Raw genomic sequence first — 22,769 nt, 5'->3', positions numbered from 1 at the left:
TTCATTCATTTGGACTGTCTCATCTACTGTCAGTTAGATCTGGATCAGATGCCTATCAATACTGACCATAAGAACACAACATTGAACTAATAAAGACACGCACTTCAAACGTTTATCTATAATTTTAATCTCTGTACACAAAACGTTTTCAGAATGCAGCATAATACAGTTGAAGGACCTTAGTATAATACGACAGAGAATAATAAATAAATAAAAAGAGCTGATGGAAAATGACACTCTCTAAATGCTGAAGATGGACTAATCATACTGAACAAAGATGCCATCTTGAACCAGGCCACAAGGCATCCAAGTCTCTTTCCTGCTCAGCAACGGGTTCTTTATTTAGTCCAGAACGACCAGCTATCACTTTACCAGTGTCAAGAACAGTCTGCTCAGACATCTTTAGTTCTTAATCATTGAGATTTGACTTTGTCAATAATATTTTGTCTTAAAATAATTAGTTTTTCTGTGAAGTAGCATTTGGGTCACAAAGCAGGGATCGAATTACATACTGACCTTTGGTCGCGCCCTAAAAATCTGTTAATATTTTGAACATATGGGTATCAATATTAGTTAAGCACCCCCATTATTTGAACTCTGCTACAAAAAACACCAAAAGGACTCTTATCTTCCATTTAATTTAAAGTGCAGACAAAAGTAAGGTCATTGCAATCTGTCTGTAAACATTTGGCAAAATCAAGGATCAACCAGTAAAGCTTCAAAACATCAGAATGTTTAAACAGGTGGAATTATGCAACAACAGCTGTACTACATCCATTTGTGTGTATAAATTATTCATACAAGATCTGTGTAGTTGCCACAATGTTTATACACTGGGAAGCCTAGGAGCTAATTCCTTAGCAACAGGACAAACAGCTATGTGTGTTTAGTATTCTACAAAGCACCACGACTGGCTGAGCAGGGCAACAAACAGAACCCTAGTCATCTTCTGTGATCAAACTGTCACTACCACACATGGTTTATGACTGGGGCCCGGAGTTTTGCCTGAACTCTTAGAACTCAGGACTTTGTATGACTCCCGGTTGGGTTTGGTCCCTCTGTAGCCGTGGACAACCACCCTCGTTCTGGAGAGTTAAAGCATATCCAGGCTTTTGTTCCAGCACTAAAACAACCCTGAATCAACCATTTGCCTAGTCATCAAAGGTATTAATCAGTTAAATCAGGTGTGAAAGTGCTGACCTGGAACAAAACCCTGCATGCCTTATTGGTCTCCAGGACCAGGGTTGTTGACCACTGCTCTGAGTTGGTTCTGGCTGTCATGTGATATAGGTGATGATGGGGACAGGTGACTATGGGTTTTATTTGGAGAGGGTTTTCTCTGCCATGTGTCTCTGGAGGCTCTGAGCATGCCTGTGACAAGAGAGAACAACAAATAACAGGTACATTAAAGAATGCATGAAAAATCATCATTGGTTCCTTTTTTTTAAAAGACTAGTTTGTTTTCAGAAGATTGTATTTTAGTGTAGACTTTCCATGGCATTTGACCTCCAGAACTAAGGTTACTACAGAGGCCTAATGGTGGTGCTATTAGTGGTGTTGGTGCGTGTGTGTGTGTGTGTGTGTGTGTGTGTGCTTCTATGTTCACAGTACTCTACAATATGATCTTCACCTGGTCAGGTCCTCTATGTCCACCAGCATGGCGTCCTGCTCCACATGGAGCTCATCTCTCATTAGCAGCAGCTGCACCAGCTCCTCATTCAGACCTGAAACATCACCACAATGTTATCTTAACATCCTCATAGCCCCTGGAACAACAGAGTTATGATGGTGGTGATGAAAGGTAGATTGGATGTGTACCACAGGTGGCTGGGTCCACTTTAATTGGGGAGGACGGGCTCATAGTAATGGCTGGAAAGGAATTAATGGAATAGTTTCAAACACATGCATTCTATGGGTTCTAATACCATTCCATTTATTCCATTCCAGACATTATTATGAGCCGTCCTCCCCTCACCAGCCTCCGGTGGTGCGTGTGCATACGTACGTGTGTGTACTCACTCTGTATCTGCGAGTGCAGATCGTTGGTGATGACCTGAAGCTGGCCCAGGCTCATGTCCCTCATGTCTCCCCTCCTTAGACTCCTCTTCATCAGACCCTCGCTGATATGGGGCAGATGGGGCAGCTGCACACAAACAGACATGGGGACAACGTTAGAACATTAACTAGACAAGCAGGGGAGCATTAGGTACAGTCATGTTTAGAGAGAAACAAGGCAACATACAGTGCAGCCTTGAGTTCCTCCACATTTTGTTATGTTACAGCCTTATTCTAAAAAAAAATGTTTTTTTAAATCCTCAATCTACTATACCCATAATGAAAAAGCAAAACAGGTTTTTTTGTAATTTTTGCAAAAAAATAAAAATAAATAACAGATACATATGTATACCTTATTTATATAAGTATTCAGACCCTTTGCAATGAGACTCGAAATTGAGCTCAGGTGGATCCTGTTTCCATTGATCATCCTTGAGATCATCTTTGAGTTATTTCTACAACTTGATTGGAGTCCACCTGTGGTAAATTCAATTGATTGGACATGATTTTGAAAGGTAAAAAGCAGTCAATATAAGGCACAGATATGGGGAAGGGTACCAAAAACTTTCTACACCATTGAAAGTCCCCAAGAACCCACTGGCCTCCATCATTCTTAAATGCAAGAAGTTTGGAACCACCAAGATTCTTCCTAGAGCTGGCCACCTGGCCAAACTGAGCAATTGGGGGAGGGAGGTGACCAAGAACCTGATGGTCACTCTGACAGAGCACCAGAGTTCCTCTGTGGAGATGGGTGACCCTTCCAGAAGGACAACCATCTCTGCAGCACTCCACCAATCAGGCTTTTATGGTAGAGTGGCCAGATTGAAGCCACTCCTCAGTAAAAGGCACATGACAGCCCGCTTGGAGTTTGCCAAAAGGCACCTAAAGGACTCTCAGACCATGAGAAACAAGATTCTCTGGTCTGATGAAACCAAGATTGAACTCTTTGGCCTGAATGCCAAGCATCATGTCTGAAGGAAACCTGTCATCATTCCTACAGTGAAGCATGGTTTTGGCAGCATCCTGCTGTGGGGATGTTTTTCAGTGGCAGGGACTGGGAGACTAATCAGGATCAAAGGAAAGATGAACAGAGCAAAGTACAGAGAGATCCTTAATGAAAACCTACTCAGGACCTCAGAATGGGGCGAAGGTTCGCCTTCCAACAGGATAACGACCCTAAGCACACAGCTAAGACAACACAGGAGTGGCTTCGGGACAAGTCTCTGAATGTCCTTGAGTGGCCCAGCCAAAGTCTAGTCTTGATCCCGATCGAAGATCTCTGGAGAGACCTGAAAATAGATGTGAAGCGACCCTCCCCATCCAACCTGACAGAGCTTGAGAGGATCTGCAGAGAAGAACGGGAGAAACTCCCCAAATGCAGGTGTGCCAAGCTTGTAGCGTCATACCCAAGAAGACTCAAGGCTGTAATCGCTGCCAAAGGTGCTTGAACAAAGAACTGAGTAAAGGGTCTGAATACTTATGTAAATGTGATATTTCAGTGGAAAAAATATATATATCTATTTTTAAATCGCACAAATTTCTAAAACGTAACAAAATGTGGAAAAAGTGAAGGTGTCTGAATACTTTCTGAATGCACTGTATTTGGGCCTTTGGGGTTAGGGTGATTACAGTGCTTTCAAAAAGTATTCACGCCCCCAACTTTTTCCACATTTTGTGTGTGTTAAAAAGTGGGATTGAAATGGATTTAATTGTCTTTTTTGTTGTAAATTTTACGCACAAAATTCTCTAATGTCAAAGAGCTTTGCACACCTGGATTGCACAATATTTGCACATCATTTTTCACATTATTTAAACTCTTCAAGCTCTGTCAAGTTGGTTGTTGATCATTACTAAACAGCCATTTTCAATTCTTGCCATAGATTTTCAAACCGATTTAAGTCACAACTGTAACTAGACCACTCAGGAACATTCAATGTCGTCTTGGTAAGCAACTCCAGTGTATATTTGACCTTGTGTTTTAGGTTATTGTCCTGCTGAAAGGTGAATGTCTCCCAGTGTCTGTTGGAAAGCAGACTGAACAAGGTTTTTCTCTAGGATTTTGCCTGTGGTTAGCTATATTCCATTTCTAAAATACTCCCTAGTCCTTGCTGATGACAAGCATACCCATAACATGATGCAGCCACCAGAATGCTTGAAAATATGAAGAGCGGTACTCAGTGATGTGTTGTGTTGGATTCATTTCTTTGCCACATTTTCTGCAGATTTACCTTAGTGCCTTATTGCACACAGGATGCATGTTTTTGAATATTTTTTTCCAGTCCAGGTTTCCTTCTTTTCACTCTGTCATTTAGGTTAGTATTGTGGAGTAACTAAAATGTTGTTGTTTCATCCTCAGTTTTCTCCTATCACAGCCATTTAAAACATGTAACTGTTTTAAAGTCACCATTGGCCTCATAGTGAAATCCCTGTGCGGGTTCCTTCCTCTTTGGCAAGGGAGTTAGGAAGGACGTCTGTATCTTTGTAGTGACTGTGTGTATTCATACACCATCCAAAGTGTAATAAATAATTTAATCATGATGAAAGATATTCAATGTCTGATTTTTATTTTATGTTTTACTCATCTACCAATAGGTGCCCTTCTTTGCGTGGCATTGGAAAACCTCCTTGGTCTTTGTGGTTGAATCTGTGTTTGAAATTCACTGCTTGACTGTGTGGGGTGTGGCGATGAAGTAGTCTTAAAAAAATATGTTAAACACTATTATTGCACACAGTGAGTCCATGCAACTTATTATGTGACTTCTTAAGCACATTTTTACTCCTGAACTTATTTAGGCTTGCCACAACAAAGGGGTTGTATACTTATTGACTCAAGACATTTTAGCTTTTGATTTTTAATGAATTGGTAAATAAATAAATAAAAACATAATTCCATTTGGACTTTATGGGGTATTGTGTGTAGGACAGTGACACAACATCTCAATTTAATCCATTCTAAATTCAGGCTGTAACACAACAAAATGTGGAAAAAGTCAAGGGGTGTGAATAATTTCTGAATGCACTCTATATGCAAATAATTCAATCCTTTCTGTTATCCTGATCTTAGAGCAGTTTCTTTAGACCGGGGCGAGTTAAATGCCATCATCTCACCCTTGTTTGTTTAGGTACTGACACACATCAACAGTTCAGTAAAACTCCAGTCAGGGGGGAATTTGCTCGGTCTGACACACAATGACTGTATGGTCGTATTTACAACTCATTCACCACAATCTTTGGGGCGGGGAAAATATAAAAATTACATCTAGGTAGCTCCCAATTTCTTAGAAGTGCTGAAGCTTGTTCCAAAAAAGCACTAAGTCGACTACCAAGTTTATTCCAGTAAATTACTAGGTCGACCAGCTGAGGCTAATAAACGCACTGGCCCGCCCCGGCTGCCTGTCAGGCCTCTTGCACGCACACTGTCATAGTCGCACACTGTCATAGTCACACACTCATAGTCACACACACTGAGGACGGAGGACAATCCAATCCGGATGCCATATCCTACTTATCTTTGTTTGCAATCATAATAAGAGTAACCTGCTTAATTGCTTGCTCATAAGTTAATTGCTTGCTCATAAGTTAATTGCTTGCTCATACGTTAATTGCTTGCACATACACAACCATTCAAACGTTTGGGGTCACTTAGAAATGTTCTTGTTTTTGAAAGAAAATCATGTTTTTTGTCCATTAAAATAACATCAAATTGATCAGAAATACAGTGTAGACAATGTTAATTTGTAAATGACTATTGTAGCTGGAAACGGCTGATTTTTAATGGAATATGTCACGTATACTCCCTCTCCGGCCTCTAGGTCATCAGGGTGCTGATTATCCCGCACACCTGTCCCCATCGTCAAGCGCACCAGCACCTCATGACACTCACCTGGACTCCATCACCTCCTTGATTATCTTCGCTATATCTGTCACTCCCCTTGGTTCTTTCTTCATGTGTTATTGATTCTGTTTCATGTTGGGGCGTTGTTTGCGTTTTGTGTTGATAGTTTTATTTATTAAAACACTCACTCCCTGTACTTGCTTCCCGACTCCGAGCGTAGAAGGCCAGCAAGGCCAGCATCCCGGAGTCGCCTCTTCACTGTTGATGTTGAGACTGGTATTTTGCGGATACTATTTAATGAAGCTGCCAGTTGAGGACTTGTGACTCCAACTAGACACTAATGTCCTTGTCCTCTTGCTCAGTTGTGCACCGGGGCATCCCACTCCTTCTATTCTGGTTAGGGACAGTTTTCTCTGTTCTGTGAAGGGAGTAGTACACAGCGTTGTACGAGATTTTCAGTTCATTGGCAATTTTTTGCATGGAATAGCCTTCATTTCTCAGAACAAGAATAGACTGACGAGTTTCAGAAGAAACTAGTCTAAAGAAGGCCAGTTGCATTGCTTCTTTAATCAGTACAACAGTTTTCATCTGTGCTAATATAATTGCAAAAGGGTTTTCTAATTATCAATTAGCCTTTTAAAATTATAAACTTGGATTAGCTAACACAACGTGCCATTGGAACACAGGAGTGATGGTTGCTGATAATGGGCCTTTGTACAATAATGTAGATATTCCATTAAAAAACAGCCGTTTCCAGCTGCAAATCATTTACAACATTAACAATGTCTACACTGTATTTCTGATCAATTTTATGTTATTTTAAAGGACAAAAAATGTGCTTTTCTTTAAAAAACAAGGACATTTCTAAGTGTCCCCAAACTTTTGAATGGTAGTGTAAGTGGTGTAAATGGTTTGAAGTACAAGTGTTTTTCCATCACCCTGGGCCTCAGATCACACAGGAAAGAGTTCTCAAAGGCCTCAGGAACTCATGACAATCCAATCTGGAACTGGCTGAGACGGCAGAATTTCACTCTCTGTACCAGGAAACATGAAAAAGTCTCATTGTTCTCATTGTTTGACTGAAAGTGGTATCAGTTTCATTTTAACCAACATCTGATCTTGAGAATAATTGGCTTCTTAGCCATTACATTATAGGGCTTTTTAGCAAGTGCTTTTAACACCAACAACTGGAAATACCATGCTATTCATTTTGTACTATGCCCTTGCATCTAAGATGTAACTTGATCTCGCATCTTGCATATTTAATGTAAATGCATGTACCCAGAATAATTCTAAATACATATTTTTCTGACATGGGGAAAGATAGAGGTTGTGTCAAAGGGCAGTAGCCTGGATTCTAACCTATGTCAACACTAGACATGTGTGCCTTAAGCTGCGGCTTAGACCGCTACACCACCCTAGGTATTAAATGTGTTATTCTGACTGCACCATGGCCTCAAGTGTCCTCTCTCTTCAGCCAAGTCAACTTATCAGAAATGACAGGTCTACACTGACCATGTCGGCGACAGGCGAGCGGCGGTGGATCTGGATCTGTCTCTCCACCTCTACCTGCATGCGGGCCATAGGGCGAGCCAACGCCAGGGCCACCCGTGCCTCCTCTTGGAGCCGCCGCTGCACCCGCCAGAAGCCACAATCCTCCAGGGGGTCTGAGTCCTCCTCTCCCGTGTCCCGGTCCGACAGGGATGAACTCTGCTTGCTCTGGATGGACGCACACATACACCACAGTAAGTACACATACACATGCTAGCTATACAGAATCATAGATTGTAATGTAAATACATGCATACTTCATAGTCATCAAACCCAAACACATTGGTGTGTGTGCTCACACACACATTCCACAGTCAATTAGCTTATTTTTCTCCTGTTAAGTCCTGTTATGTCAGGTTCCAAAGTATCAGTTGTGTGAATGAGAACACACGCCACACACACATCTACATCTTTAGTGTGTACCACAGGTGACAGCGGCGTGTCCAAGCTGGTCTCTGTCCTGCTGTCCTCTGCATCGCTGTCCTTGTCACTGTTGCTGTCATTCACAAAACACACCTGCAGATTCACACCGCTTTGAGGCCTGACAGTAAGAGAGAGAGAGAGGGACAGGAGATAGAAAAGGAGAGGGGGAGAGATAGATTGAACAATCAAATCACAGCCTGAAAAAATGGGAGCAGGAGGGAGAGGCATACAGTTAGATGAAGCAAGGGGGCGAGATAATCGCTCAATTCAAAATGTATCCATATAACCCTATCCTGATCCATATAACCCCACCCCTGATCCATATAACCCCACCCTGATCCACCCTGATCCATATAACCCCTACCCCATATAACCCCATATAACCCATATTACCCACCCCTGATCCATATATCCCTACCCCTGATCCATATAACCCTATCCCTGATCCATATAACCCCACCCCTGATCCATATTGATCCATATAACCCTGATCCCTGATCCATATAACCCTACCCCTGACCCCTGATCCATATAACCCCACCCCTGATCCATATCCATATAACCCTACCCCTGATCCATAATACCCCTGATACATATTACCCACCCCTGATCCATATATCCCTACCCCTGATCCATATAACCCCCTGATCCATATAACCCCACCCCTGATCCATATAACCCCACCCTACCCCTGATCCATATAACCATATAAACTGATCCATATACCCCTGATCCATATAACCCCACCCCTGATCCATATAACCCCACCCCTGATCCATATAACCCTACCCCTGATCCATATAACCCTACCCCTGATCCATATAACCCCACCCCTGATCCATATAACCCACCCCTGATCCATATAACCCCACCCCTGATCCATATAACCCCCCTGATCCATATAACCCCACCCCTGATCCATATATACCCCCATATCCATCCCTGATCCATATAACCCCACCCCTGATCCATATAACCCTACCCCTGATCCATATAACCCTATCCCTGATCCATATAACCCTATCCCTGATCCATATAACCCCACCCCTGATCCATATAACCTCTACAAATCCTGGCTGCATTTCATTCACTGTCCTTTGCTAATCTGAGGTCTGACTTTCAAAAAACATGAAAGGTGGAACGATTGCTTTTACACCAGTAACACAGTCATAGAGGCGGCAGGTAGCCTAGCTGTGAAGAGCATTGGGCCAGTAACCGAAAGGTCACTGGTTTGAATCCCCGAGCCGGAAAGGTGGAAAAATCTGCCGTTCTGTTCTTCAACAAGGCAGTTAGCCCCCGACAACATAGCCTTCGATTAAGAAAGCGACCCCGCACCTCTCTGATTCAGAGGGGTTGGGTTAAATGCGAAAGACACATTTCAGTTGAAGGCATTCAGTTGTACAAATGACTTGGTATCCTCCCTTCCCTTTACTCAGATCCACACAGGGGAGTGAATGAGGACAGAAGAGATTGTGTGCAACCTGGACTCAGGGGTAAACGTAACACAGTAAACGTGAATTGATCTCCCTCCATTTAGTATGATATGCTATGTTTCGTATGGTATGTATTAATTTGTGGATGTCCATCATCCATTAACTATAATATGTTACGAATTACAATTTATATATGTTACGAATTGCAATTCATATAATATGTTATGAATTTGCAATACGTTTGATATTTTATATTTTAGGAATTCCCGAAATGTTGTTGCTAACATTAGCTAGGTGGATAAAATTAGCTAGACTAGGAGTTAGGGTTAGGAGTTAGGTTAAAGGGTTAAGGTTAGGGTTAGGGTTAGGGTTAGGGAAACGGTTAGTTAACATGCTAAATAGTTCCAAAGTGGCAAAAAAGTACTAAGTTGCTAATTAGCTAAACTGCTAAATTTGTCCATGATGAGATTCGAACACACAACCTTTGGGTTGCTAGAAGTTTGCTGTATTTACCTTCTGTCTTATGCAACCATACCAACAGTAACATATTATACTAACTTGAGTGTCCCAGATTTTTGTTTACTATGTTACCTTGGGCATTGTGCGGTTTCGTTTGGTAACATCATATATCGTCACAAGCAATAACAAAAAGGTAAATTAAACAACCAGACCCATAAAATGACATAATAATTGGAACCATTGAAATCTCTCAGCCACAGTGATGACGAGTCAAACAGACTCTCAGTCACCTTCAGTAAGCAAGACTTTTAGTCATCATAACAGTCCATACGTCATTCATTCAAGAAGCTCTCACTAAACAAGATGTGAGAATTTGGTTGAAATATAGACTCCTTGCTTCAAAGTGGGAATAGGAACCGCACTCAACCCCTAAAAGCCTGTTAGCATTGGAATTTCCACCTTACAATGTACCGGTAGGTACACTTTGACCTCCACTAAGGGTAATGTGACTAGAGAACGTTCAATAGGAACAGTGGACAGAAAGAGGCAACACTTCTTTATTTCCAGTAGCTTGACCACAGACAGATGAGCACTTCCCTAAACTGTACTGAAAAGGGGCGGTCCCCTTTATTTAGAATAAACACCAACCCCTTTTCCAGGAAAATGTGTAGGTGTAGGTACTCAAGTTCACTCGTCAGAGAGACTTGCCGTTTCCGAAGGCATGGCGTAACCTTGTGTGTCTATACTCATAAACCTAGTGTGTGGGTGTATTATGCTTTGGGTTTGTGGGTTCAGTGGTTACGTGTGAATGCACAGTATTTTAGTGTGTGACAATTGTGTCATTTGAAGTTTGAGTTTATTTTTATTTTTTTACAGGGACAATGCACATTAATCAACGTTTCAGTAAAAGTGCCGGTTTTAGCCAGCCAGCTAATTTTCAACCACAGTCCCTGGGCAGGTTATTAAGTGACATTGTGCATTTGTTTTTGTGTGTTTGCACTATGCTATGAGCTGATTTTATAAGTCAGTGTGAGAAGATTACATTGATCAGTGTGTGCATGTGCTGTATGCTCATTGCATCTGTATGCTTCCCCGTTCAGCCATTTACAGTCAATGACTCTCATCTTGCCCTTTAGAATGAAGTTCTTGTGTTACTGTTACTGGGTGAAAAACAGAGAAAACAATGTAGCTTTCCGGGAAGCTCTTTCGCTATACATTTTCTTGTCTCCCCCTGTGGGATTTTCTCCGCTTAAATGACTCATTTCAGGGAGGATAAACTAACACTCTGACATGAATATACATTTAAAAAAGGCATCTGCTGCTTCCAGACAAAGGACCAATCCCAAACTTACCCCTATCCCTTAGGCCAGTGGTTCTGTTGCTGCCCGGAAGTAACTCGCTCAATGGCTTGGTAATTATAATGAACACAAATATAAAAGCAACATGCAACAATTTTAACGATTTTACTGAGTTACAGTTCACATAAGAAAATCAGTCAATTGAAATAAATTCACTCGGCCCTAATCTATGGATTTCACATAACTGGGCAGTGTCGCAGCCATGGGTGGGCCTGGGAGGGCATTTGGGAGCCAGGCCCAGCCAATCAGAATGAGGTTTTCCCCACAAAGTGCTTTATTACAGACATAAATACTTTTCAGTTTCAATAGCTGTCTGGGTGGCTGGCTGGTCTCAGACAACCCCGCAGGTGAAGAAGCCCGATGTGGAGGTCCTAGGATGGCGTGGTTACATATGGTCTGCGATTGTGAGGCCAGTTGGGCGTACTGCCAAATTCTCTAAAACAACGTTGGAGGCGGCTTATGGTAGATAAATGAACATCCATCCATTGTAAACAAATTTGTGTACACAATTTTAGAGAAATAAAGCTTTTTATGCGTATGGTATATTTCTGGGAAATTTTATTTCAGCTCATGAAACATGGGAGCAAAACTGTTGTGTTTATATTTTGGTTCTGTGTACTGTGAGCATGCTTTTCCTGTGTGTTTATGGATCCTCCATAATATCTGGCATGCTCACGTGAGAGATGTAACACCTGGCTCTGGTCTACTTAGGGAGGGATCGGAATTTACAGCATGGTTACCAGGAGGAAAATGGGCGAGGGTTATCGCTTATTACATTTCAGTCAATGGGAGGGTTTAGTATTTTGTAATTGTAATTGATGGAACGTCTATATTTCTCAGTGTTTTAGAATTAGTTGCTTATTAGGATATTTATATCGATGTGTGCCCGATGCCACCCCTCATCTCTGTTTCTCTGCTATCATGTGCGCCTATAGGCTATTTAGTGTGGTGTCAATCAAATGATCCATAGCCTATAGGCTACGAAGTGCATACTCGGAGAAGCACAGAGCAAAGTTGTATTTCTAAGATAGCTGCTGGGATGGTGTAAATAAAACTAGGCTGCATTGGACATTACAACCCTGAGCCCTGGCTTGTTTGCTCTTCCTGATCAAAAAACGTTTTTCTGTGCCTAACCAATGGCTGTGCTTTGTAGGCCTACGTTGCAGTTCAGGAGTAGAGTCAAAGGCTTCTCCCGAAAATAATTGATGATTAGGCCTAGTCTAAAAAAATGTACTCTTGCGTGCAGACTAGCCTATAGCCTACGTTCTGTTCAGTTTGAGAAGGAGGGGTGAAGATAACTACTTTGATAGCTTGCTACTAACTATAACTGATTTGAATAAAAACAACATGTTTCTTGCCATTGATGCATTTATCAGAGTTATTGATCTCACAATTAAGCCAGATTTCAGTAACGTACATTGTGGTGCTGAAACTTGAAGCAGCAGCCGCAGCACAATGAATCCAAAATGGACCGCTCATGGTGCTGAAAGTAGTCAAATTCCAGTCGGCATAATTCATTTAAACTGTCTTAATTTTAGTTAGACTTTACTAACAACAAGAGGGCTTTGTGTTGGAGCCTGTTTCTTCCTATTTATGAAATATGAGGTCGGTCTACCTGTTTTACAGATTAAATTAGGCTATAAACTGCTATATCCATAGATTTGTCGGTCAATTCCTCCACCCGCCATACACTCTTTAAATGGCCTCCTTGTCGGTGAAGGGCTGTAAAGTTAAAGAACATTTTAAAATGTACAGGCCTACCCCTTGTTAGGTTTGAAGAAAATGAAACTGATCTCATTAGTGCTTTAGCCCGCAATGCTTTATGCTAGAAACAAGCTGTAAAAGACCCCGACGTGACTCGGATGCATATGGGGATATTTTGTTTTGTTTCTTTCAGATGCTGAGCTACAACCTTCTATAGCCGAGGAGACAAAACATGGATTTTGCTTGGGAAGTAGTATAATTACATCACTATCAATTGATTAAGGTATTCACTTCCTGTACAACAGGCCTGGAGTATGTTTTAACCCAGTCAGCTTTTAGGGAAACACTTGTGACCTTCTCTCGTTGGGTTAAGCAACTGAAGAAGAGTAACGTTAGCCAGCAGTTAATGTTTACATTTGTTTCCGTCAGCAGGCCTACTCTGTGTGAGGTGGAAAGATAGGCCTAATTTTTGAAAGTACCATGCTCAGATTCCTAATGACATCTCAGATTAAATTATTTGCAAAAAGGGACAGTTTCGTTGCAAACACGACACACTGATTTGGCATGAAGTAATATGATCAAATGAACACACAGGCCTATCTCTGTGCATTCTTAGCCTGTAATTTTGGTAATTTGTGTGGTAATAAAAAAGATTCAGCTAATATGTACATGGCATAGAATTGCATGACATTTTTATAAAAGGCTATTTTTTCTCGGACCTGCAAACACGATGATAGATTCAAGCAATGCTTTTACTATAAAGGAGATATTTCCACCCCTAATCTTGTCCATGGTTTGTCTGCAAACCCAAAACCTTCTGGCCTGCAGTTCTTTGCTTTATCAAAATTTGTGCGCTGCCATCTAATGCATACAGGATAAAGAACAGTTTCTAAAACTGCATATCTAAGGCTCTGGTCTGTTCAAGAAGTGAGGTTAAACGGTAAGCATGTTCTCTGCTATCCACTTGATGTTTTATTATTATTTTTTGTATAGGGGAGGGTCATTTGTGTTTAAGCTTCAGGGAGGGTTTAGGGAAAATATATTTTGCTGAAGGGAGGGCTATCCATTTCTATTTCAGAGAGGTCTGATTTTCTCCATGTAAACCTTATTATAAATAACATTCACTCTCTTATTGTCCCCTCTCGTTCGCCCGTGAGATGTTTTGCCCAGGGGAAATAAGTAGACCAGAATGGTCCCGCCCCAAAAATAAAAAATAGGGAGTGGGGTGTATCGATTTCTCTACCCTCTCTGCTCTCTATTCAATGAGTAGAATGAGGCTACCCCTAGAGACGATGATCAGTTTTTAACAGAAGGAATGCTGATCCTAGACCTGTGCCTAGTTCTCTTCGGCTCGAAAGTACGTCAAACACTCACTGAGCTCCACAGCAGCACACCATCTAGTGGTGGAAAGGGTGCAACACAACTGACTCAATATTTTTAGTATGGCGCTATTATCGCATGCTGATACCGCAGCAGCTAAAACTGTCCTAAAACTATGGGCGATCCCATATTTCATAATAGTACAACACACACTAACTTAAACTCAAAATCCCAAATGAACCTACCTATTTCAGATAAAGAGCACAAGCAGGCAGACAGACACATGCACGCACACTATCTGGTATAGTGTGACAATCAGACAAACCCACCGGGAGGAAATGCCATTCTTGCTGCAGCTGGTGTAGATGGCTGGCTCCTCGTCGTCATAGAAACTGCCAAAGGCTAGCTTCTGCCTGATGGACTCTCTGTCATTCCTCTGGGCCTGGTGGAGGCATATTGAAGAAAATACAACAATACCACAATAAACCTGAGGTAAAAACCCTGGTGATAAAAACAGGCATCAACCCAATGATAAAGATGAAGGATTTTAATGTATTGCCATTTTTAAGAGGCATAGAAAACTAAGATGACTGGACAACATTAAAATATATATTAGGTGGGCCAATTAAATAAAATGTGAAAACTATAGTCAGTATAACAACGAATAGCACATAGTATACTATTGCTTAAACCAAGGGAAGAGATATGTAGAGTTGGGGTATGGTCATACAAGCACACAAAGAGAAGAGATGGGTGGAGGAATGGAGGGAGGATGAAGAAGAAGGGATGGATGGAATGTTTTAATGGAGTCTGACTTGCTGGGATGCTAAATCACTGCGGACTCAGTGAGTCGTGGAGAGAAGGGAAAGAGCAACGCAGCCAAGCGGAACACACACGGAGATAAATGTCCAGTCACCTCGCATTGATTTTATCTCATCTTTCTTTGTCCTCGTCTTTAATATCTTGTGTCATCTTAACTCTCATATACTATCTCCTCTCCTCTTCCTCTCTTTACCTGGTCTGTCCCATCTCCCATGTCTGACTACTTTTTGATCTACCTGTATCTCTATTTTTCTGTTCTTTCTGTTTGTACTCTACACCCAAAGAACATTGTGTCCTGGGCAGGTTGTTTGTGTCATATAGCTTTTAGGTTGACATACAGATCCTTTCTTCATAGAGGCCTGCTTCTGCAACCACACAGATAGAGATCCAATGGAAATGCATCATTCAAGAGTAAACATTACTTTCCTTTCCAGATTTCATGTTTACAGTCTGTGACTGCACCCACATCCCTCAGGGCCACTCACAGTTTGGGACATCACACATGTATGTTACACACACACACACACACACACACACACACACACACACACACACACACACACACACACACACACACACACACACACACACATACACACATACACACACACACACACACACACACACACACACACACACACAAACACATTTAGACACACACACACCCACACACACACCACACAACACTCACACACACACACAGACACACACACACACACATCAGCACACACACACACACACACACACACACACACACACACACACACACACACACACACACACACACACACACACACACACACACACACACACACACACACACACACACACACACACACACACACACACACACACACACATTTAGACTCTACTACCCACACTTCCTCACATCAGCTGTGTACACACACACACACACACACACACACACACACACACACACACACACATTTAGACTCTACCCACACTTCCTCAAGCCCACTTGTAGACTGTGCCACATCAGCTGTGTACACACACACACACACACACACACACACACACACACACACACACACACACACACACACACACACACACACACACACACACACACACGCATAGTGATTAGATGGTGCTGTGATGTAACGTCACAAATCACAGATGGATGCTCCCATTGTAGAAGAAGCAGCCAACGCTCCACCCCCTCTAGTCTCCTCACACTGGAGACTGAGCCAGTTACTGTCTTCCTGGGTAGATAGACCATCTACACACTGCCAGGTACTGTCTTACTGGGTAGCTAGACCATCTACACCACAGCCCATATGAAACATAAGCCACACACACTGTATGATGTTTTCGGTATATGATACTGAATGTCTTAACTGTAAAAAGCATGGCATTAACATACTCTCAAACAAAGTCGCATGCATTGTACAAAATGTACACACCAAAATGTACACACCACCTAGGCGAAACACCAACATACCTCACACGTACACATACACCTAGCAGCACATACGCAGAAATGCACACCTCCAAACAACAGCAGAAATGTACACAGACAGGATGGCAAACCAAAAACTACAGGCTAATATATGTAGTCGGAAATAGACGTGCAATCTTGTCAAATATACGCACGGACACACCTTGGTGTGATACAATCACACACACATAAATACATAACCCACAGATTCATCTAACATAGCTATATGAACCTAACATACAGTATTTCAATAGATGTAAACACATTATACTACAAGAACATACACACACCATAGAAACACACACCTGGTAAACACGTTTCTCCTGGTGCACCATTCTTCAGCACATTGTACAGGCAGCAGCCCTACCCTTCCATACACTGCAGTGAGCCAGACCCAGGAGACCCACTCATATGCCTCAGCTACATGCAGAAGGGAGGGGGGAAGAAGAGGGAGAGGGGGAGGGAGCGGGATGGATAGAGGGAGGGGAGAGATTCTGCTCAGCTGATGGAAAGACGTAGGTGCTCTCCACTACTCTCCTCTGATGGAAAGACGTAGGGGCTCTCCACTACTCTCCTCTGATGGAAAGACGTAGGGGCTCTCCACTACTCTCCTCTGATGGAAAGATGTAGGGGCTCTCCACTACTCTCCTCTGATGGAAAGATGTAGGGGCTCTCCACTACTCTCCTCTGATGGAAAGATGTAGGGGCTCTCCACTACTCTCCTCTGATGGAAAGACGTAGGGGCTCTCCACTACTCTCCTCTGATGGAAAGACGTAGGGGCTCTCCACTACTCTCCTCTGATGGAAAGACGTAGGGGCTCTCCACTACTCTCCTCTGATGGAAAGACGTAGGTGCTCTCCACTACTCTCCTCTGATGGAAAGATGTAGGCGCTCTCCACTACTCTCCTCTGATGGAAAGACGTAGGGGCTCTCCACTACTCTCCTCTGATGGAAAGACGTAGGGGCTCTCCACTACTCTCCTCTGATGGAAAGACGTAGGGGCTCTCCACTACTCTCCTCTGATGGAAAGATGTAGGCGCTCTCCACTACTCTCCTCTGATGGAAAGATGTAGGCGCTCTCCACTACTCTCCTCTGTGTGACTGTTTAGCATGGCTGCTGCTTTCTATACCTGCTCTCTGCTCCTCCATCTCCCTCTTTCTCTGTATCCTCCATTCCCCTCTTTCTTTCTTACATTTGTTAACATTACAAAACATACACAAGTAAAAGGGCTCACGAGTGGCGCAGTGGTCGAAGGCACTGCATCTCAGTGCAAAAGGTGTCACTACTGTCCCTGGTTCAAATCCAGGCTCTATCACATCTGGCAGTGATTGGGAGTCCCATAGGGGGGCGCATAATTGGCCCAGCGTTGTCCGGGTTTGACCGGGGTAGGCCGTCATTGTAAATAAGAATTTGTTCTTAATTGACTTGCCTAGTTAAAGAAAGATATAAAAAACAGACATACATCAAACCCAGCCAGACCCAGCTGTTTTCACACCTATCTTCTCAAATTGCACCATTTTGTTCCTCTCCATCGCCCACACCCTTTCAATATTTATATAATGAAGCATATTATTTGCTAGAGTTACAGTTAAGAATATATATTTTAAAAGAGAATTGACGAGAACAGAATCGTCCAACCCATCGGGTATCTCACTGCACCCTCATATGCCATGTCTTGAAATATACCGACAGACAGATTAAAAGTAGATTTACATTTGAATACTTCTGACAGACAACTTTCTAACTCGGCTCATAACTTTTTGACTTTATAGCATTCCCAGAAGGCCATGGATTATTGAGTCATTGTTAGTTTTACAATTAAGACATGACTCTGCCGTCATCTCTTCTATAATACATTTTAAACATGAATGCATACTGAACTAAGCTTACATTTTCTGTTAACTGTAATTTCGTTATTTATGTTCCAATATTCCCTCTACATTGTACCATTATTAGAGATTTTTAAGTCTTGATTCCAATAGTTTATATTTTTTTTCTGAGAGATTGTCAGTTACATAGAGGTTTTTATGTATCTTACCTATCATATGAATATCCTTTTCTGACTCAAATCTCTCTGTCTTTCTATACCTCCATCTTTCTATCTCTCCATTCCACCATGGGAACACCATGATTGATAGAGCGTGACACGGAAACATGGCATGATGAAGAAATGTGAAGGAAGAAATTCAAGGACATGTTGAGATAGATAAAGAATTCGGATGGGAGGGAATGGAAGACAAACAAAATCAATGGTGGCGAGACCAGGCTAATAGGTGTGATCAGACAGTGGACTGCTCCTGTATGTTTTTGAGTGTACACTTTGCTTGTTTTCCTCCTGGAGAATTGTTCTTCTTTCTTGACCATCATTCCTCGTGTAGTGAATCATAAGACACATAGAAGGCAAACACGCATGCAACGCACGCACGCACGCACACACACACACACACACACACACACACACACACACACACACACACACACACACACACACACACACAAACACACAAACACACACACACAACACACACACACACACACACACACACACACACACACACACACACACACACACACACACACACACACACACACACACACACACACACACACACACACACACACACACACACACACACACACACACACACACACACACACACACACACACACACACACACACACACACACAAACGCGGAGGCTGCTGTGTCACTATGCAGCAGTGGCTCACTGTGGCTGATTAAACTAATGAACCTATGAGTCATACTCCATCACTTCCCCTCATCTATTAGCGATATACTGTGACTATAAAAGAGTTTTAGAGGAAATACTAGTCCACATGGTACAATTGAAACCCAGTGACGAGATAAATGTGTCACAACACTCTTTAATGGTACCCCACTTCCTCATGACCTCTGATTGGTCAAAGGATGGATCAGTTTCCAGCTAATTGCTTACTCTATTCTATCACTGGCTGGCTGAGGTATGCTGTGTTATATTCAGTCTGTGTTGGAGTGGAAGGGACTAAAAGACAAACAGTGCCATCAACTGGACAATACGTACACACACACACACACACACACACACACACACACACACACACACACACACACACACACACACACACACACACACACACACACACACACACACACACACACACACACACACACACACACACACACACACACACACACACTCTCTCTATCTTTCATTACCACCATCATAACACAGAGATAAAGAGATAAAGAGAGAGAGAGAGAGAGAGAGAGGGAGAGAGCACTTACAGTTATGTTTAATGATCTGCTTGTTCTCCTTTGACAGTTAGCCTCAGCCACAGGAATGAGAATGTCCTGCAGCTCCTCGGCCCAGCTCAGACTGTTAACCATCCTGCCACTGCCCTTTTCTCTTCTTCCTTCCTCCATCTCTTCACATTCATCTTTGTTGCACTCGCACCACTGCCCTGTGACCTTCTTCCAGTAGCCCTCTTCCTCTACATGCATGTCAAAGTCCTCCATTAAATGACCCTGACTGTGGAAAGAGCCTGGTTCAAGCATGGGGGTGGGGCAGAATTCTTGGTTGGAGCCTGAGGCAGGCCTGGGATAGAGGTCAATTCTTATCTCCATCCTTTCCCCCATTTTCCTGAGAGGAAGAGGATAAAGATGGATAAAGGAGTGCTTGTGGTATGCAAATGTTCTCATTAGGCAACACAGCAAAGGTTTACACTAGGCTCTGATGTCATTTGTGTAACATCATACGTCGCTCACAAATAGGCCCCCATACGTGATTACATCTAATGTGACATTGAGAGAGCAGCAAAAAGCTGACCGGATCTCCATCTGAACATACTGTATGTAAACATCCCTTCAGAGTGATGGCTCACAGAGAACCGATAGTGTTGCTACGACAGTGTTACTCAAAGACAGAGAACGGTCAGCAAACAATCAAATTACCATGCGAGTATCATGGAACCATATAATGTAATTCTGACATGCCATCACATATCTATTACCCATGTCAAAAATAACACAAGAAATGGTACTTACAGTCATTGCAGAGACACACTTGCTTCTGAAGAGACTAGTGATCGAAATGCCAACCCACCGAGGGACAGCGATGAGCCGAGAGTGAAACCATTGAGCCGGATGTAAAGACCGCTTCTGGACGATACAGGGAGAGATGTAGTGTAATCGCCCAAGGATATCAGTCATCTCCAGAATCCGTTGTGGATCACTAGAGCCGGAGACTCAAAGCCCTACGGCAACTAACCAGCTGACATTCAAGACTTCCAAGTAAAGATACATGAAGACCAAAACCCCTGATCTATGCTAGACTTTCACAGACGCTGACACTTCATGTTCCGTAGTTCTTGTGACTCAATTCCAGGGATGACGACACAGCAATGTTCAATTGTCTGTGTGTGTGTTCTGTAGAGTAGATATGAAAATATATAGTGGTGGACAGAATGGGGTGAACGAGAGGGGCCTCCGTGTAGTCAAACAGTATCATCAGGAGGGAAATGATAAGACTGGAGGTGACAATGAAGACAAAGAAGAGGCCGGTATTAAATATAGGGAGAATCTCAATGGCATACTCCTTGTGTCCTTTCTTCTCACCTCCTCAAAAGGAGATGAAATCTCCAGAAGATGAGGAAATCCATAGGTCCCGCCCCTCTGACCTTCTCCTCCAATGGGTTTTGAGAAGGAAGCAAGGCGAGAGGATGCGAGGAGTATGCAGTTGAGATTCTCCCATAGTGGACAAAATGTGGAATTGAAAGAAGGGAAGAGGGAAAAGTCCAACCGGGTATAAACCCAGGTTGTTACTGTAAAACATAACTGTGTAAGTCCGCTGAGCTAAAGCCTAGGCATTATTTTGGCAAAATAACACAAGCATAATTCACTGAACCTCCGAGTGATAAAGTCAAGACCAGAATGGTATAAAAATGTGTGTTGGAAGTATATCATATCATATACACTTGGAGATCATTTTTATTTATTTATTTAATTTAACCTTTATTTAACGAGGCAAGTCAGTTATGAACAAATTCTTATTTACAATGACGGTTTACCAAAAGGCAAAAGGGCCTTCTTGCTGGGACGGGGGCCTGGGATTAAAAATACAAAACAAATACAATATAAATATAGAACAAAACACACATCACAACAAGAGAGACAACACTACATAAAGAGAGACCTAAGACAACAACATAGCAAGGCAGCAACACATGACAACACAGAATGGTAGCAACACAACATAACAACATCATGGTAGCAATACAACCTGGTAGCAGCAAAATTTGGTACAAACAACATCACAAAGGTCAAGAACGTAGAGACAATAATACATCACACAAAGCAGCCACAACTGCCAGTAAGTGTCCATGAATGAGTCTTTGAATGAAGAGTTTGAGATAAAACTGCCCAGTTTGAGTGTTTGTTGCAGCTCGTTCCATGCAGCGAACTGAAAAGACAAGCGACCCAGGGACGTGTGTGCTTTGGGGACCTTAAACAGAATGTGACTGGCAGAACGGCTATTGTATGTGGAGGATGAGGGCTGCAGTAGATATCTCAGATAGGGGGGAGTGAGGCCTAAGAAGGTTTTATAAATAAGCATCAACTAGTGGGTCTTTTTTTTCACCTTTAATGAACCAGGTAGGTCAGTTAAGAACAAGTTCTCATTTACAACTGCGACCTGGCCAAGATAAAGCAAAGCAGTGCGACAAAAACAACAACACAGAGTTACACATAAACAAACGTAGAGTCAATAACACAATAGAAAAATCTAAGTACAGTGTGTGCAAATGTAGAAGAGTATGGAGGTAAGGCAATAAATAGGCCATTGAGGCAAAATAATTACATTTAGCATTAACAAGTGACAGATGTGCAGATGATGATGTGCAAGTAGAGATACTGGGGTGCAAAAGAGCAAGACGATAAATAACAATATGGGGATGAGGTAGTTGGGTGTGCTATTTACAGATTGGCTGTGTACAGGTACAGTGATCGGTAAGCTGCTCTGACAGCTGATACTTAAAGTTAGAGAGGGAGATATAAAATTCAAGCTTCAGTGATTTCTACAATTCGTTCCAGTCATTGGCAGCAGAGAACTGGAAGGAAAGGCAGCCAAAGTAAGTGTTGGCTTTGGGGATGACCAGTGAAATATACCTGCTGGAGAGCGTGCTACGGGTGGCTGTTGCTATGGTGACCAGTGTGGTGAAATAAGGCGGGGCTTTACCTTGCAAAGACTTATAGATGGCCTGGAGCCAGTGGGTTTGGCGATGAATATGTAGTGAGGGCCAGCCAACGAGAGCATACAGGTCGCAGTGGTGGGTAGTATATGGGGCTTTGGTG

At 42.5% G+C, this 22,769-nt stretch overlaps 1 protein-coding gene across 2 annotated transcripts; it reads right to left on the bottom strand.

Moving 5' to 3' along the window:
* Nucleotides 1-110: 110 nt before the first annotated feature.
* On the bottom strand, nt 111-16,811 carry zgc:153615 (uncharacterized protein LOC777747 homolog). 2 transcript variants are annotated; one of them, XM_064992432.1, is made up of 7 exons: nt 16,725-16,811; nt 14,468-14,580; nt 7,865-7,982; nt 7,406-7,609; nt 2,020-2,143; nt 1,631-1,724; nt 111-1,371 (listed from the first exon to the last, which is right to left on the bottom strand). In XM_064992432.1, exons 1-7 carry the CDS (start codon nt 16,752-16,754, stop codon nt 1,320-1,322), a joined length of 735 nt encoding a protein of 244 aa, XP_064848504.1. In that variant the 5' UTR covers nt 16,755-16,811; the 3' UTR covers nt 111-1,319. The 2 variants fall into 2 exon arrangements, with proteins under 2 accessions (XP_064848504.1, XP_064848505.1); XM_064992433.1 differs by having other exon boundaries at nt 7,460-7,609.
* Between the last annotated feature and the right edge of the window lie 5,958 nt (nt 16,812-22,769).

The sequence above is a fragment of the Oncorhynchus masou genome, chromosome 17 (assembly GCF_036934945.1).
Source record: "Oncorhynchus masou masou isolate Uvic2021 chromosome 17, UVic_Omas_1.1, whole genome shotgun sequence".
NCBI lineage: Eukaryota > Metazoa > Chordata > Actinopteri > Salmoniformes > Salmonidae > Oncorhynchus > Oncorhynchus masou.
The sequence above is the reverse complement of the archived record's forward strand: the minus strand, read 5'-3'. Positions and strand labels throughout refer to the sequence as shown.